The following is an 18,856-nucleotide window of genomic DNA, read 5'->3' as shown; positions in this document are numbered from 1 at the left end:
TTAAGTGCACAGTTGTATCAAATTAAAAGACAATAGATCAAATTGAAGAACATGACAAATTTTGAAGAAGAATATAATAAAAATTGTTATACATTGTTATACAAATATCAACCTAAAACAATACAATATAATCATTATAAAAAATTTATGTAAGGATGATTCTTGTAATTAATGCGTTTAACTATGCAATGCATAAAAAAGATAATCAACGCAAACAATTAAGTTATTTTTATTTATAAATCTAAAACATTAGCGTCACCAGAAATTTAAGTATTGATTCGTAAAAAATTGAAATGGGACGACTATACAACATAATAGTGGCTTTATATAGGCACAGGCTCCCTTGCTATTATTGTTGCAGATAAAAATAGCAGTTTTTTGGTGAAAAGCTGTCGGAAAAGTATTTGGTAAATTTTAAAATGAAAAGTATTTGATAAATTTTAAAAACTATTGTCTGGAAAAATATTTTCGGTCTAAAAGCTGTTGTTAGCAAAAGTATGTCCCCCGTACTTTTACAAAAAACTGTTTTCAATTTTTGCCTCAAGTAGCTATTAGTTTCATAATAAAACCTTCTAAACAATATTATTTTTATATATCATATCTCAAAATATGCATAAATTAAAAAAAATTATCAAACAGTAATCTAATTTTCCTGACATCACTTTTTCCACCAGCTTTTTTTCTCATAGGAGAGCAGTTTTCAACGGTACTCCCAAACGGAATCATAATCAATTATTTAATGAATTTGATTATGTTTATAATTATTGAGAGACTTGTCTTTTATTTCACTTTTTAAAATCTTTTATTCAATTTAAAAAAGATTTCGATTTTATTTTATCTCCTAGTCAACTTTAAAAAAGTTCGATTTTGTTCTATCTCATTTTCAATTTTAAAGAAGTTTCAATTTTGTTCTCTAATATAATATACCCTCACAAAAAAAATATAATATGATATATTTAAAGGGTCCTTATCCTTGACAATCATGTGTTAAGAACCGTATTATTAGGGACCGTTTAAATAACACGCTGTAAACGGTGTCAGATCTATATTTTAACGGGCCGGATAAAAAAATTACCTTTCACTATAAATATCCGCGGAAAGGACTTTTTTCCTTCCACGATAAATATCCACGAAAAGAACTTTTTTCTCTTCGCGAATATTTATAGCTAAAGGTAATTTTTTTAATATAGGCCCTTGAAATAAAAATTTAAGAGTAGTAGACTAGTTTATTAGATAAGACTTATTTAACACACAATTGTTAAAGATTAATACCCATATTTAAACCATAAAAATAAAAAATGATTAACCGAATTGCAAGTTGAATGCACCTCAAATACAAAAGACAAGTAGACAGGTAACACAGCTCTCTAGTCTACCCCGACACTTGGCTCCCAGAAATGTACAAATGAACCGCTCAATTACTCCTAATTGAACCGTGCTGATAATTGCTGATGTGGGTTGATTGTGGTTTTGAATTTTAAAAATCACTTATTCGCAATTTTGATGCGGTTTAAAATTTTTGAAAATCACAAAATCGCAACCGCAACTCGCAACATATAGTTATAATAAAATATATTTTCAAAAATACAGTTGATATCATATATATTAACAAGTATACACATTTATTAATTAATCATAAGTTAATGTTAAGACTTCGTTAATAAGAAATACAATTATTATAAGATATATAACCAAAATAAATGAAAAATATAATTAATATGTAATTTTATTTTTATCCTTTTCATTTTTCTTTTCTCTCATCTCCATACTTTTGTATGTTTTTAATATTTTTACTCTACACGGAATATTAGTTTGTATTTTATTTTTCAATGTAAATTTATCAATTAACTTAAACTTGAATTTTTTAATTTTCCGAATTTATTGTTTTTGCAAATTATTAATTATTTTAAATTAAGTAATGGAGCCGTGAATCAATTCGTAATAATCGCAAATTCGCAACCGCAATTAAAATGCGATTATGGATGACAATTTTCCAAAATTGCTCCTCGCGATTTGATTTAACTTTTACCCAAAGCCGATACCCCTGCCCTACCCTACTGGCTCCCATCTTATTTTTCACAATTTAACCTCATCAATTCACAACTCCAAAGCTAATTGAGCCAAGCGTTTAAATGTCAAATTAGAGCAAGGCTGAAGTGAAAAGACAGCGTTATTACGTGGAGGACGTAAAGCTGTACAGGAGTTGAATGCACAGCTAGCGCGGCTGATGGAAATATATAACCGCCCGACTCGATTTAGGTTATTGGCTTTCCTAGTTGGATTCAAATTAATATTAACAGACGTTTTTTAATTGGAATACTATTTTAGGTTTAGGTTATATGCGTAGCATATATATACACACATCTCGTTATCAGGGTAGACTGTTTTTTTTTGTTATTCTGTTATAGCTGTGAGAACTAATTTCAGGACAGTTTTTTTTTCTGGATTCAAAGGGGCTACAAAATATTAATTTAAAAACATGGAAGAAGATTTGGATAATATCGAAGCCCTTAACTACGATGATCTGAATACTGTATCCAAGCTGCAAGAAACCCAGCGTTATATTGATATCATGAACAAAGTTGAAAGTGCGCTCGAGAAGGGATCTGACGTCTCCATGCATGGTGAATATGATCTAGAATACCTACTGATTAGTAGATATCGACAATGAAATTATTATCCTTCATAATTTTATCTGTGATAAGTATCGTCTCAAATTTCCTGAACTCGAATCGCTTGTTCATCATCCAACTGATTATGCTCGTGTGGTGAAGAAAATTGGCAATGAAGTTGATCTAACACTTGTTGATTTACAAGGATTACTGCCCTCAGCTATTATTATGGTTGTTTCAGTTGTGGCGTCAACCACAAGTGGCAAGCCACTTCTAGCTGAAGATCTATGCAAGACTGTTGAGGCATGTGATAGAGTTCTGATGTTAGATTCGGAAAAGAAAAAGGTTCTTGATTTTGTAGAAAGTAGAATGGCAAAGATTGCTCCAAACCTTTCTGCTATACTTGGTAGCTCTGTTGCTGCAAAATTGATTGGAGCTGCTGGTGGTTTATCAGCATTGACCAAAACGCCAGCATGCAATTTTCGGCTTCTGGGTGCCAAGAGAAAGCATTTAGCAGGATTTTCAACCATGAGTTGTCAGTTTCTTGAAGGGTACATTGAGCAAACAGAAATTTTCCAGAGCGCCCCCCCTGCTTTAAGAAAGTGTACTTGCCGTCTGTTAGCTTCCAAATCCATACTTGCCGCACGTGTGGATTCTGCTGGAGGAGATGCAACTGGAGGAGTGGGAAGTGCATATCGCGAGGAGATACTTAAGAAGATTGAAAAGTTGCAACAACCATCTCTTGCAAAGCAAGCGAAACCTCTCCCTGTTCCTGATTCTAAGCCGAAAAAGAAGAGAGGTGGTCGTAGATTAAGGAAAATGAAAGAAAGATATGCTACAACCGATATGCATATTCTAGCCAACAGGATTCAGTTTGGAGTTCCTGAAGAGAGCTCTCTAGGGGATGGTCTTGGGGAAGGATATGGAATGCTTGGCCAGGCTGGAAGTGGAAAGTTGCGTGTGTCAGTTGGTCAGAACAAGCTTGCTGCTAAAGTTGCCAAAAATTTTAAGGAGAGGAGATTTGGTAGTGGTGCTACCTCTGGACTGACTTCAATTCTGGCCTTCACTGCCATTCAGGGGATTGAGCTCTCCAATCCACAGGCACTAGCCAATCAGCTAGGTAGTGGAACAAAGAGCAACTACTTCTGCGAAACAGGAACTTTTTCAAAGATAAAGTGACCTTGAAACCACATCCGCGGTTAATGTTGAAAGAAGACAATATGGATAATTTGCAGGACAGCTGAAACAGAGTACTTTAATTTTTTTTTTCAAAGACGTGATTTGATAATGTTAAGCATTTGCATTATGCCTTTATGATACCTTTATATTTTTTATCGGTCAAGTGTGATACCCTTTATTTTATGCGTATAGAGTGTAAAATTTTGATAAGGTGAACTTGTTAGCAAACCTTATGATATAAATAATATGTCGGCAAATTTTCAGGGGAAAAAATATAAATAGTAACTAATTGGATAACGGTGGCGATCATTCTAGAAATTATAGATCACAAGGATTACATCGGTGGTTTGGGAAGCAATGATGAATATTCTAAGAAGTCTTAAAGCTTGGTGAATCACAATGCTTCCAGACATTAACCATAACCCAGTAGTGTTTATATTGCATTACACTGTCTCTTCTTAAACTCTGCATTTTCAGATATGACAAAAGTCTCTTACTAAAGTCTGGAGTGCTTAACCAGAGTACACCGGGTAATATTTGTTACAACTTTATTGTTATTACCTGTATGTTTTTTTATCAGCTTTTACTTGACAAACAGTTTTCTTTAGCAACAGTACATCATGTTCCTGCAACTGATAAATAGAAATAGTATTCTGCAACATGTGTTTCTGAAACTTTGGTGTTTGTAGCTATATCAAGAACTTTATAAATTGCTTCTGAAACATTAAATCTGACTACAATATATTTCTCAGGAAATCATTTTTATGAGTGAAGTCACTTGTAATGAGACTAAGAAAAAATTGCTTCTGAAATGTTAAATTTGGTTGTGATATATTTTGAGTTTACTAATTGTCCATTTTTTGTTTCTTTGTCTGAAACCCCTTGGTGCAAGACCAAGCATAGTTCACTTTTTGTAAAATCTTTAACATGTAGACATAGTGCTCGTCCTTTGCACATTAGTATATGTCTATAAGTAATTTATAAAAACGGGAACAATAACAGTTGTACTAGAGGTAGTAATTTGAAAATTAAGTGGAACTTAATTGATAAATGGTACAATCTCTAATTCGAAAAGGGAGCCGTCTCACTGTTAGTACATGTGTAGGAATCCATCTTCTTAGAGATCCATGTTTTTCTAATCAGGGTATTTGTTAGAATACTAATACAATATCCTGAAAAGGACCTTCCTCTAACACCTTGATATTTTAGAGTGATTGGTTTCTTAAAATGGTATCCGGATCTCATTCATAGTATTCCTTTATTCCCCACAGCTACTAAGGATAGCTGGTCCTGGACGGAGGAAAGTATACAGTAAAAAGTGTGTTCGTTTTCTGAGAAACTGAATCAAGGAAACATACGAGGTAACAATACTGGATTTTGGTGTTGTCTATGGAACCTTAAAATACCATCGAAAATTAAGGATATAATGTCGATATCTCTCTCTAGTTGCTTACCAACACGACTTCAGTTCAGAATGAAACATGTGACAGTACTTTTGAGTTGTCCATGATGGGGTTTTATATCGAGTGACCACCGTTCTCGTTGAGATATTTTACTTAGCTAGCCGATCTCCACCAGGACTCATGTGAAGCACTCAAAGTCACTACACACACATCACTCTGTTAAATATAGGAATTTTGGAACAAATTTGAGGATTTTTTTAATAGATTAATTTAGACATGGAAGTGATGATTTATTGTTTGATATTCAGTACATCATGTAAAAGAACAAATTAAGGTTGAAGGTATTAGGAGAAAATTAAAAAAAACATATTCATATATTAGTTTTAACGTGCCTTTGAATTTGTAATCGTGATTTTTTATTTATTATATGAGCCATGTGGAGTACATTTCATCCTGTTACTAGCATTCTGTTAATATTATTTCAAAATTTAATGGACTGATATGCATAGTAATTTAAGTGTTTTAAATGGGTCGCCATTGAAATCAGATAGCTAGGTGAAATATTTTAGCATAAATGGTATACAGTTTGATATTAAACCCGTCCAGGATGTGATTGAAGTGCTGAATTGATTGCCTATTATTTGGTAAGATACTCTTTTGCTTTAGCTTGTTGGCGTTTTAAAAGTTTACAATTGTAGTTGCTGGAGATCAATATTTCAGTGACTAGTTCATCAAAACATTGGCCAAATTCTGAGATCCAATTAGCATCTATAATATGTTGGGCCATTGCGAAGGTAGAAAATTAGAAGTGCTGGAAAGATAAAAATTGGTCTGTCCAGTATGTTGTGGCGTTGGCTAAAGGCTGTGTTGATCAATGGAAGTCTGCTCAAGATAGCTAGAACTTTTGTTCCCTCCATTATTCCATAACATCCCGGGAAGGGGGGTTGAGCATTGGACTAAACCGATAGGTAAAAGGATTAAGATTAATGTTGACCCAGCCATATTTGAAGAAGATCATAGTTATGGTTAAATATATTGAAATAATGACGGGAGGCTGATCTTGGTTAAGCATAGCAGTAGGCAGGGGACTAGGGGAGGGTCAATCCGGAACTGGCAGAAGCAATGGGTGGAAGGGGGGGGGGTGTTGAGTTGGTTAAAAGACAAGCATTTTGATGGGGTAGTTGTTGAATCTGATGGTTTGGTGAGTTTTCAAGGAAATTAGAAGTTTAGTTAAGATGACTTCTACTTTTGGGTATGATACTGAATGTCAGGAGTTGTTATCCTCTTTAGATAATATATGTTTATGTTTTGTCAAGCGATTTGCTAATCAAAGTTGCTTATTTACATTAAAAAATGAATGGCAACTGCAACTTTAATTGTTAATAATATTTAATTCTTGAAGCCCTGATTAAGGGTCTAAGGCTCTAAATAATGCTGAAACATTAAGAATATTTTAAATTATTTGTGAATCAAATTCTAGTTTCGGAACATGTGATTCTCATGTATAATGACTTGGATTTCTAATAGGATAGTATATGGTAATATGATTGCAGGAATTAGCAGACAAATTCCAGAGCTGGAAAAAGGTCCGAATGGAAACGGGATAAAGCTGTCTAGGTCCTTTCGGGTTTGCAAAGTGGTGATTGGATCCTCAACGTAGTTCCTTGGATTGGGGACAGATTATTTCCATGAAACATATTCCATGTGGTAATCTTCAGTGCACAGTTTGGTCTTAGCTTGTTTCAAAATGATTATGATTTCACGCTGTTAATTATTATATTTGCGTTATAACTTATAAGGAGCAGGAGATTATTTATCATTTTAATAGTCCACTTGATGTAGAAGAGGGTCAGTCCATATTGGCCAAGTTGAAGAAGTGTGATAGAATATCAGCAAAACCACTCAACTTCCTTATCAAGACTGATTTGAAGTAAAAATATAGCATAGGTTATTTTTTGAGATATTTTAAAATATTCCATTGAGTTTGGAACGTGGATTTTGATTATTCCCAGATTGTTATGAATAAAGAGTCTCTACCACCACCAGGAGAAAGCTGATCCCCAGTGTTCGCATGACTTGTTAAAAATAACCCCCCTTTCAATCGGAAATTTAAGTTTACAGAAAATTGTTTGTTCTTTGGTGAATACAAAATGAATTTCTTCATTTACAAGGCATGTCTATATTTCGTTATCCTAAACATTGTCTCAAAGGACAATACCTTAATGAGAGGAACGGAGTCTTATCCTTTAGAGTTTTGTTCTGTTGTCATAAACTAATAAAAAATTTCTGTTGTGATAGGAACTCGGTGGTTTCACTGCCCGGATGATGTCAGTGGGTATGAAGACTATAGTGGAATGGAGTTTAGGTCTGCTAGATGCTCAAAGGTATTGTGATTAAGTAACTGTGCATACTCAGGTAACTTTCCGTGAAAAACCACATAAATGTCTCTTTATTGATATTTCGGTCTGCCACAATTATTAAAATACTGATTTATTGTTTATGATACGTGATCTGGAATTCTACAATTATTGTTACTTGTTTCTAATTTAAAAAATTATTTTCTACAAGAGTATTCAGTTATCCAATTTACTTATTGGAGTTCATGGGCTTAAATGCCATAAGAAAGTGAGTGAATATCACGATTTTTTTTTGTAATGTAATATGTTACTACAGGACATACATGCAATCATATGTTAACCAGATACAAAGAACCTATACTATAATATATACAATCAGCGGAGTGATAGTAGCCATAATCGAAGGTCTGGTTACTTAGTCATATCAGTAGCTGATTTGATGGTTTTACTTCAATCTTTTATTTCCAGAGTTCTCTACTCTCTCAAAATTAATGTTTTATTGCGGGAGTTCCTCAAAGCAGCAAGAGTAAAATGACACTTTGCCCTTCCCCGTAACTCACACAATGATTCATTGCGGGAGTAATAAGAGTAAAATGGTACTTTACCCTCCCACTATGTTTCTCACCATTGATAACTTGAATTAACAGCTATGAAATGTTTGATGCAAATTGATTATTATCCAAATATAAATGGGTGAGAATATTTCTAGACACTTGTCTTTAGAGGCCATAACAATGCCTCTGTGTAAATTAATCATTCGTCCAGTATAGGCAATAAACTAATAATTTGAATTTGATTTGATAAACTTCAGTTTGATTATCTTTTCTTATTGTCTAAACCTTCAGCGAAAACTAATCAATTGACTTGTTGTAATCAATTGCTTTAGGAATACTTCATGATACATGCAAACCTTTTCTAACTCTTAATTCAGTAGCAGATATGTGTGGAAAACCGGGATTCAATTTGTATGTCTGGAAAACAGAGATTCAATTTGTCAAAAACAGATCCTGTGGATACGAGGGTACGTCTGTTATCTTCTTTTTTCCTAATTATTTTTTCTTTACTTTCTATTTTAAAGAATGTTTTCAACAAACACCAATTGCAAAAGTTTTCAGTATGCTACTTGTACCATCTCGATGATGGTTTGTTGTCCTTACTGTAAAAATAACATACCATGCTTTGCAGATAAGCATTATCTCTGAAACTTACAATTTTTAAACCTTGCTGAAAATAACATAGTGGGCTTTTCAATTGAGAAACAACTGGAACTTATTATTACTATTACTACCGGAAGCAGCCTCTGAGGAATCTTTCTTCATCCCTCGTGTATCCATCAAGCTTCCTGAAGTGGCCGGTCCATTTTGCAGTATCTGATTCATTCCATGTATTCCATTATTTGCTCCAGCTCTTATCGCCATTTGGCTATATATTTGTTGCTGCTGCTGGAAATGGAGTAACTGCTGCTGCTGCTGCTGCTGCTGATGATGATAATAATCTTGCGATGTATAGGCATTAGCTTTGGGCAGCATTAAAACACCGGCACTACCTTGTTGCTGCTGCTGCTTCATTGCACCTTCAGGAGGCTGCTGCATCATTGCACCTCGAGGCACCTGCTGCATCATTGTACCTTGAGGTGGCTGCACACTGTACCCTTGTCGAGCAACAGAGTTGGATGGCACCTACAGTAGTAAATCCTGAATCATCAGTTGTAATTCTATAGTTAGTTTTTAAGTTCGATCAGCAAAATACCTGTGAAGGGCCAGATGGTGGTGTTTGGGCTAATTCTGCAATTGCAGTTAAGTTCTTCAGATTATTATCAAGCAGATCTTCCAACCTAACACAAGAGGTTAGGTATTTGATTGGCATTCTTTCATTTGCTTGAATTTCATCAAGTATGTAAATTACAAGTTAGTACAAAACTGGAATACATGGCTGAAAAAAGCTGTTTTTTACATAATCATGCTTTGTTTAAAATTGATTTTTCTTGAGAGGAATGAGCTAATGAGAAATGAAGAACACTACCATTTTCTACCGGATTTTCTATTATCCTGGTAAGAAAAAAGAGTTCGAACCATCTCAGGAATCCCTTATTCCTTCTTTCTTCATCCTCTCCATCGGCAGTACAATTTTTAACCAACCAACGAGATTTTCCAAGACATGTGACCAAAATGGTTGTTTGAGAATTGGTTAGCGACAAAATAGTAGTTTCACTACTAAGGTTCTGAAATATAATGTATATGGTATTATTTGTACACATGAACTCTAACAAAATGTCTTATATCATGTCATATTATTATAATAATAATAATATATTTAAAATGTAAGTATGAAAGAAAGAAAAAGGAATTGTGTGAAAAAGAGGGTTTTTCAATTTTTTTTATTAAAAGTGAAATAAGATATTTATAGGACAGTCTTAAAAATACGGCAAATGAGAGACGTTCTAATATTCTAAGGTACTTCTAGGATGATATTGAAGCTTTCTTGTTCCTCGTTAGCTTTAAATTTTGATTTTGGACACTATCTCTTGAACTTACTCTAGGTATTGAATTCAGAAGTTATTTACACATCCTAATTAGAGAAAATTAAACCTGTTATGGATAAAAAACATGTATTTATTTATTGCGTGTATATTACTATTAGGTTTTGATAAGTTTCGAACTTTAATGGTTACGCTTGTGTTTCGTGGCTTGAATCTGCCCTCACAAGATGTCTACGTATCTTGGTGTATGCCAAGTATCAAATCAAAACGTAATTCTTGGTGATGCTTGCCCTCGGGGCTACAACAGCGAGAGCTCACCAAGGACGCAGTGACTTTCATGTCCTTCGAGGACTGAGTCTAAAACGTCGTTCCATGTAATGGCCTCGTGGCTTGTAAGATGCCTTCGCGGCTTTGTAACGTGTGGAGTTCTTGTCCCCAAAACGTCCTCCTGAAGTTGAAGAGGTAAAACCCTTTATATAGACGTCGAGAGTCTAGGAATTAGGGTAGAATTGAGTGACTTGGTGGACAAAACTCTTTCTTTGATTGGACTTTGGAGTCCTAGAAAGTAGGAATTAGTTTCCAATCAAATTTAGGTTGTTTGGAGGCTCCTTCTTATAGAAGTAGTTACTTATCTAAACACATTCATTGTGTTGTTTAATTAGCCCCTTTATTACTTACGAAAATAATAAATAATTAGGGTCTTGGGCCTCATTAATTGGGATTTTATCTTTGACCAAATCATGTCTAATTAATGCGACATTAATTCTGCAATTAGGATTATTTTTATACCCTATCAAAACCTAAGTATTTCTACGGGAGTGTTTCTAACTCTGATTTTACAAAAATTTTACGGGTTAATAATAGTCCACAAAATTTTAAAATTGTTGATGATTTTAAGTTAATACCAAAAGTTACTAAAATTTTGTCCCAAATTGGTCTCAAATAATACGTGACGAATTATAATTCGCAGATGAATATGCACTCACAATGAGCACGTTATTATATAAAAATTGTTACAAATCTATTCTTGTCATTTGTTATTTGAGACAAATTTTGGTACAAATTTTTGATGTCTCAATTGTTTTTCTTTTCGGTTTATAGATTCTAAAAAGTCAAAGTAAAGTTTATACCAAAATTTATCTCAAATGACGCGGTGAATTATAATTCATGTACATATATGCATGCACGATGGAACTATCATTGTATACAAATTGTTACCAACCACCTCTTCTCATTTGTTATTTGGAACAAGTTATTGGTATATTTATCATTTCTCTTTTAGTTTTACATTCAGACAAAATTAATGTAAAATCATTACCACTTCATTCAAGTAAGACTTTGTAACAAATCCTTCAAAATCTGTTGATCATATTTTAAGAAGTATAAAAAATAACATAAAATTCACTAAAATTTATTATTTTATAAAATTGAAAACAACCTATGGTTTATCTAAACATCATATTTTAAAGGACAATATAAAATCTTAATCGAAAGTCACCAGATTTCTAAGGATAACTTAAAATCATGATTAAATAACTTAATATTTGAAAGAAATGTTAAGAATTCTCACAAAATACTCTCAAACTCGAATGAATTATTTACAATCCAAATTAGTATATAAATTTTAAAAATATTTCAAAATATGAATTGGAGACATCCAATTCAAGTCAAGATGAGAAAATATTTCATATTTTGAATATTTTTTTACGAAGTACTGTCTAGTACAATGTATGATCATGGATATTAGATTGAATATGGTATTTGTGGGCTGGGGTCGACTATTCGACAATTATATACCATGCAACACCACGTGTCTCTAGTACTTTATGGGCACTAGACCTTCAAAATTTCTCTAAGAAATTAAGTTTGAGTTTCCCTGATCGAATGCAGGTAGAACACATTGACCCAATTTTTGCCTAATTTCTTGGAGCAAGTCTGTTACTTATTGCAAAATAACTGTAGTCATCTCTATAATTTGATAACAAAATTATTCTTTGATATTAAAATATAACTTCAATCTAAATATTACAAATTTCACTATTTTTTGTCAAATTTTATTTAAACACACCAATATGCATTTGATTTATAATTATTTGATGATGTGCTTAAAAGCATATATGAATCCTTGATATCAAATTTTGAACAAAGTATTGCATTTATATATATTTGAATTCAAATAGTACACCTTCTACTTGATTTTTTTTTACATCCAGTTGTAAATTACAGAAGTGAAACCACTATTAACACTGAAATTGTTCTTAAACATTAGGGCAAGTGTACATCTCTAGCCCAAAGGGGCCAAATTATCTTTTAGGGCTAGCCTCTTTTGTCATCATGTAACAAGTAATTTTCTTCATGACCCTCTTCTTAAATATATTCAAAGTATGATATAGAAAACCTAAGATATAAAAGTTTTTATGAGACTCGTTGGGGTTAAGTATAACAGATAACTACAAAGGTTATCAACTATCACGTGAAAATGGATAAACGTTGACTTGGTTCAAGAAATTAGAGCTAGAGTTTAAGTATATTTAAGAGTTTTGTTGTTACTATATAAGATAGGATAAATATCTGTATCTAGTAATTCATATATAAATATATAGAATATGATAATGAAAATGTCGGCCATTTTATCAATTTACATCTTCTGTATAAGTCTGTTATGGTATCAGAGCCCAACAGCTTAATAGAAAAATCCTTCGGAATTCATAAATAATCTCTAAACTATTTTCACCATGTCAAATGGCACCCAGTCACCAGATAACGAAATTTCCAATATAACTGAAATCGTTCATGTCAATTCCCCTACCCACTTTCTAACTAAACTCACCCGAACAAATTTTTCAGTTGGGCATAGGAAAGTCGTATCTTCATTGATTGGAATAGGCAGACCTGGCTATATTGATGGCAGTGTAAATTCTCTCTCATAATTCATAAGGAGAACATTTTAAATCCTACCTTGTTGCCTGGAATCATCAAGATAAAATAACACAAGCACTATGCTTGTAAGTTGCGAAAAAACAATCCAACCCCTTATTACAACCGTGAAGGAGATGTGTGGTAAAATTGTAACTCTTTTTGCACACCAATCAGGTTCTCGCATTATGTCTTTGAAGGGTGATCTTTTAAATAATCCATGTAACTCAAGAACCATAGCTGAATACCTTCGAGACATATAATCTATAGCAGATGATCTTGTCTAAGCAGGACATCCAGATGCTGAAGATGACTTGGTATTGCTAACACTGGATGGTCTTAGTGATGAGTATAAAACCATAAGTGGTGCTATTAAAGTATGTGAGGCACCTATGTCTTTGGCGCCCTTCATGAGCAACTGATAGACCATGGGAGAAGTCTTAAATCTAAGGTGTCAGGACCAGTGGGGATTACTGCCAGTTACACACACAAGCCAAATCATGGTCAAAAAGGTATATTATCCTCCCCTTCTCAAAATCGTCATACTAATAATTGGTATGCACAATCACCAAATAGGTATTATGAAAATCAATTTCAACGAGGTTTTCGTGGAGGACACACGAATCGATACCCCTGGTCTTCTAATGCACCATGACAAGAACAACAAATCTTTTCACTCCTGTCAAATGTAAAATCACACGACAAAAGAATGTCGTTAATTATATGAAATTCAGACATCAGGACCTTCTCTCAATCACATGATTGCTCCTTCACAAGCTGCTCAGCGATGACTTTTTGATTCATGTGCTTCTCACCACATCACAAACAATCCAAACACTTTTATCAACTTATCCAAATACGGGGGTCCCGATGAAATTCTCATTGAAAATGTGGTACATCATTTCCAATTTCTCACATGAAAAACTCTAAATTGCATTATCAGAATTAATTCTTCAATATGTGAATGTATTGTTGGTTCCTTTTTAAATAAAAATCTTTTCTCAGTTGTCAAGTTTTGTAAGACTAATAATGTTTTTGTTGAATTCTTTCTTCTCAGTTCATAGTCAAAGATCTCAACAGAAGAACAATGCTACTGTGAGGAGAGAATCAAAATGATGTGTATTATCCACCTTAACTTCATCTTCCACAAATAAATGTTACAACCTTGTCTTTCATTCAAGCTTGACATATTTATTTAGGTCATCCGGTTTGACCCGTTCTTAAATCAATGCTTCTTTCCAATAAATTAATTAATAGATTTCCTTTAGATGCTTTGTTCAACTGTAATGCATACCAATGTAATAAAAGTAGAAAATTACCATTTGGATGTTCTTCTTTATCTAGTACCCAGCCACTTGAATATATCACTTGAATTGATATACACCAATGTTTGGGGTCCAACCATTTCTTCCATTGATAATTTTAAATACTATGTTGTGTTTATTGATCATTTCACAAAGTACCTATGGCTTTATCCAATAAAACACAAATCTGATGTATAAGTCATTTTTTCTCAGTTTAAGGCAATAATGGAAAAATATTTCAAGTTTCATATTACTTCAGTTTTCTCAAACAATATGGGTGAGTTTACTTCATTATTCCCTACTTATTTCACTACTCCCCCATACACCTCTGAACATAATGGAATGGTTGAAAGAAATCATAGTCATATTGCTGACACGACTCTTACCCTTCTTCATCATGCTCCTCTCCTTTTAACATACTAGTCACATGTTGTTCAAACAGCCTCTTACCTTATCAACTGCCCCCAAGAAAAAAATCTGACATCACACCTTTTGAAGTTCTATTTGGTTATGCACAAAATTATGATCGCTTAAAAATTTTGGGGTGTCTATATATTCGTGGATTCGACCATAAAATTAAATTAAATTTCAATCTAAGTCGAATCCATGCATTTTTTTAGGTTACTCAAGGTTTAAGTCTGCATATAAGTGATTCGATTATCAAGTTAAAAAGTTTTTTCATTCCCGACATATTTGCTTTGTCAAGTATATCTTTCTTATGCGCAATGTATCATCTAACTCTTCTCTTTCAGTACCATCTGCTCTAGGTAATTTTCCTAATTATTCTCCAGCTAAATTATTACAAGGTTCATATGCAGGAACTAACTATGTGTCTGATAGTCCTCCTCCTCTTACTACTAAATAAATCATTCCACGCTAACTTATTTCTATTCCCACTTCTCCAGCCACCATAAATCTGATCACACCATCACTTGAAACTTCTTCATCCTTCACCCCCACTCAATTATCAACTGAAACACCCAATGTTTGTTCCTCTAATCCACAATCCCCAAGATCAGCAACTTCAATTATCGTTGATAATCTATCATTACCACCACATGTATCTCATAACCCCGCATTAAAAAATCAGATAAAAAATATTTTACTTCACAATTTGTGAATTACACAACTACACATCCCATACCCCCCTCATTGGAACCTACTTATTTGTCTCTATAGCCTTGCAAGATCCAAATTTACGTCAAGCTATGTCTTCAGAATTTGATATTTTTTCCAGAAATAGAACTTGGAATTTAGTTCCCCATCTTATCATCATCCAATTTCATGTAAATGGGTTTTTAATGGTAGTAATATAGACATGATAGGGTAAACACTTACTATGTGTTACATCTTTTGACTGAAAATTCAACACCGACCCACAAAGTTCACAAGTACTATAGCACATATGACACATCTACTAAAAATCTACCAATAATTATATAAATACAATAGCTTAATTAATAAACAAAATATGAAGGCTTATCTTTTTATTGTTACTTAAAATATGGGACGCTCTCAAATATTTAAATAAAAATTGAGTAAGGTAACATGTCAATAATAATTATCACTAATTTGTTTTTAATGCATGAACTTGATTTGTAAAAAAATGCATGAGAGAATATCGGAGAGTGTGTGCAAAAACTTGTAAAATATTACAATATTATCAAGTCTTAAACTTGAAACCATCTCAATGCATCTCATGTGACATAGTTTTGACAGTTAAACTCAAGCATTATCAGCAAATGCTAACATGACAAATCAAAAATTGTTATACACAAAATCTTAACTAGAAAGGAATATTTTGCAATAACATAAAAGGTGTATAACAAAATTCAATGTCTTATATCTCATGCCATAAATCTTAACTGGAAAGGAATATCTTATAATAACATAAAAAGGTTCATAACACAACTTAATGACATTTACAGTTAGAAAGATAAAAGATTGGTTGACTGTAAAACTTACATCTTGCATTCGGCAACTCGCCCTTGATTTCTTTGCTCAAGTATTTCCATAATTAAGTTATGGTTCTCCTCTAAATACTGCACCGTGCATAGAACACCATCATAGTTAATGAAAATACCAAAGTAGGTGAGTATTTTTCTGTGTGTGTGAACATTGAAAAGAGCGAGTACCTTCTGAATCTGCTTAGTGGTGACCAAGTTAGAAGGTGACGGATTAGATTTCATTGTAAATGGTGATTATTGATGCATATCTGTATAGGAATTAGTGTGCACATGAGAAACACTTCATCACACGAATCTATTTTAAAGTAGAATTTATCCATCGCTATATTGGGTAACTTATACCAAAAGTTCAGGGTAAACATACCAAACCTCTTTCAACATAGAACACATTTCTATTAAACTAATTTCATCACAACTACTAGAGTCAAAATAACAAATTTAAGACATGAGTTATCAATCATTTCACCTTTATGATATAATTTTATAGTGAAATTCTTTATTGATGTACAATAATCACATAACATAATTTGAAAAAGACATATTTTACCTCATTTACATACAATATTCAGAAATGGACACATTATATATTATTGGAATGTAATTAGTGGTAAATCCATTATTTAGGTTGGTAATATTGCAATATCTTTAAATAAGTAAAATCCCTAATTATGAAAGTAAAAATGACAATTTTATAGTAATAAAGTGCAATCAGTTGTATGATAAGTACCAAATAAAAGTTTAAAATACAGTCTACCCATTTAATTATTTAGAACTTATATATAATAAATTCAACCTATACAAAATATTAATTTCATGTTGCTCTAAAATATTCAAGGTGTTTAAGATCATTTACGGTAGAAAAAAATATTCCTAGAAAAAAATTTAATTGTTTAAATACGGGTAAAAAAATGTTAAATTAACATTTTTGGAAATATTTTATATTTCAAATAGTCTGGTATTCTCAGAAAGAAATTATTTAATAGCCCCTTTTTGGCTCCCCTAAATTGTTCGTTTTCCCCAATTTTCATTTATAATTACATGGTTTTTAGATAACGTAAGTTTTTTCTGGGTAACGTAATGCCTGCGATAATACATAAATATTTTATACAAAAAAGTGGTATCACATTGATACCCAAACATCAATACATCCAAAAATCCTATGAAAAAATTGTTCGATTGTTTGTTACTTACAAAATATTTAAGAAATAAATAAATTGATATCCTGCATAATTTACAAGTTTAAAATTAAATAAGAAAATCATGGCATGAAAAATAAGAAAGAAAAAAATAAGAGAGAATCGAGGTGCTTACTCGAATTATGGAAATTGGATGCCGAAGTTTGTCGTAGCAATGTAAGAGGTAAGTTCAGATGTAATTAACCAACCAACTACGAGTTCAGAAAAATAATGTTTTTTGACATTATTATCTTGGATTTTATAGTATTTTGAATATGGGTTTGATAATATTTTGGGCTTCCAATTATTTTAAGCGGAGGGAGATTGATCCAACAATTAATTTGGACTACACTGTTTATGACTTCGCAAAGACTAAATTGAAGTGACGGTTAAAAATTACATTAGGTGAGAATCATAACATCATGAGCATATATTACTTCATGTTTTTGTTGGGTTTGTGGAGTCTATTAATTAACCCCATGAAAATAGACTATTCAGACTCAGATTAGTTTATGGACTAGTCTACTTTTCAGATTTGGACTATAATTTTGATTTAGGCCTAGTTTCTTCTCTTATAAATACTCATGTAATTGTAAAATCATAACACAATAAATTGTGAGAGATCAATACAAAATTAGTGCAAGTTATGGAGTAGGATTTGTCACTACTATAAGTAATTCATCTGGGAGCGGTAAGATGACTTTTGATGGAGTTCGAGATTCGAATCTTGGAGAAGATATTCGTAGGAGAAACTCAGGAGAGTCATCAGGTTCCTTATTGAGTGCTGAGAGTAGAGGCAGAATGTTCGAAAATGGGCAGAATAAGGGGCGTAGCAGATCGAAGTCACAAAAGAGAGGACAATACAAATATCGCAAGGATATTGTTTGTTGGAATTTTATGAAGAAGGGTCACTTCAGGAATCAGTGCACGACTCCCGCAGCTCCTAGAGGAAAGAGTACAGAGGATAATTCAGCTAACGTAGTTGAAGAAGTGGTGGATGACAATGCTTTGATTTGTTGTGTTGAATGTTCGGTTGAATCATGGGTTATGGATTCTGGTGCATCATTTCATGCTACCCCTTGCAAGGATTTAATGTTAAATTTCCGAGTTGGAAAATTGGGAAAAGTTCTTCTTGCTGATGATGAAACTTTGGATATTACAGGCATAGGAGATATTAATCTCTGAACCTCTTTGGAAACTAGCTGGACGTTGAAAAATGTAAGGTACATTCCTGGACTGAAGGAGATGTTGTTATATGTGGTTCAGTTAGATAAGGAAGGGTATCGAGTTACTTTCGGAGACGGATAATGGAAGGTTATAAAGGGGAATCTAGTTATTGCTCGTGGAGAGAAAAAGGGGACTTTATATATTGTTGAACAATCTAGCTATGAAGCAAATGTAGTTGTTGATGAGATTGAGTCTTCAACTTTGTGGCACCAAAGGCTTGGTCATATTAGTGAAAAA

The 18,856-nt window shown here is 32.9% G+C and overlaps 1 protein-coding gene, 1 long non-coding RNA gene and 1 pseudogene across 2 annotated transcripts; 2 read left to right on the top strand and 1 right to left on the bottom strand.

The window, feature by feature from the left end:
- Positions 1-2,074: 2,074 nt before the first annotated feature.
- LOC141672884 (U4/U6 small nuclear ribonucleoprotein Prp31 homolog) lies at positions 2,075-4,313 on the top strand (annotated as a pseudogene).
- A 733-nt stretch (positions 4,314-5,046) lies between these two features.
- On the top strand, positions 5,047-7,657 carry LOC141671326 (uncharacterized). The gene is made up of 3 exons (XR_012555053.1): positions 5,047-5,152; positions 6,748-6,901; positions 7,493-7,657. It is a non-coding gene; the product is annotated as an uncharacterized LOC141671326 (long non-coding RNA).
- Positions 7,658-8,580: 923 nt separating this feature from the next.
- Positions 8,581-9,729, bottom strand: LOC141672786 (uncharacterized). Its single transcript, XM_074479456.1, has 2 exons — positions 9,301-9,729; positions 8,581-9,230 (listed from the first exon to the last, which is right to left on the bottom strand). Exons 1-2 carry the CDS (start codon positions 9,415-9,417, stop codon positions 8,799-8,801), a joined length of 549 nt encoding a protein of 182 aa, XP_074335557.1. The 5' UTR covers positions 9,418-9,729; the 3' UTR covers positions 8,581-8,798.
- Between the last annotated feature and the right edge of the window lie 9,127 nt (positions 9,730-18,856).

Source organism: Apium graveolens, chromosome 7 (genome assembly GCF_009905375.1).
Source record: "Apium graveolens cultivar Ventura chromosome 7, ASM990537v1, whole genome shotgun sequence".
Classification (NCBI taxonomy): Eukaryota; Viridiplantae; Streptophyta; class Magnoliopsida; order Apiales; family Apiaceae; genus Apium; species Apium graveolens.
The sequence above is the reverse complement of the archived record's forward strand: the minus strand, read 5'-3'. Positions and strand labels throughout refer to the sequence as shown.

Bases quoted from the DNA above. Each gene is read 5' to 3' on its own strand.
- LOC141672786 (XM_074479456.1), bottom strand. From the start codon at position 9,417: ATGCCAATCAAATACCTAACCTCTTGTGTTAGGTTGGAAGATCTGCTT. The intron at 9,231-9,300 runs GTATTTTGCTGA...TTACTACTGTAG, and splicing joins CACCATCTGGCCCTTCACAG to GTGCCATCCAACTCTGTTGC.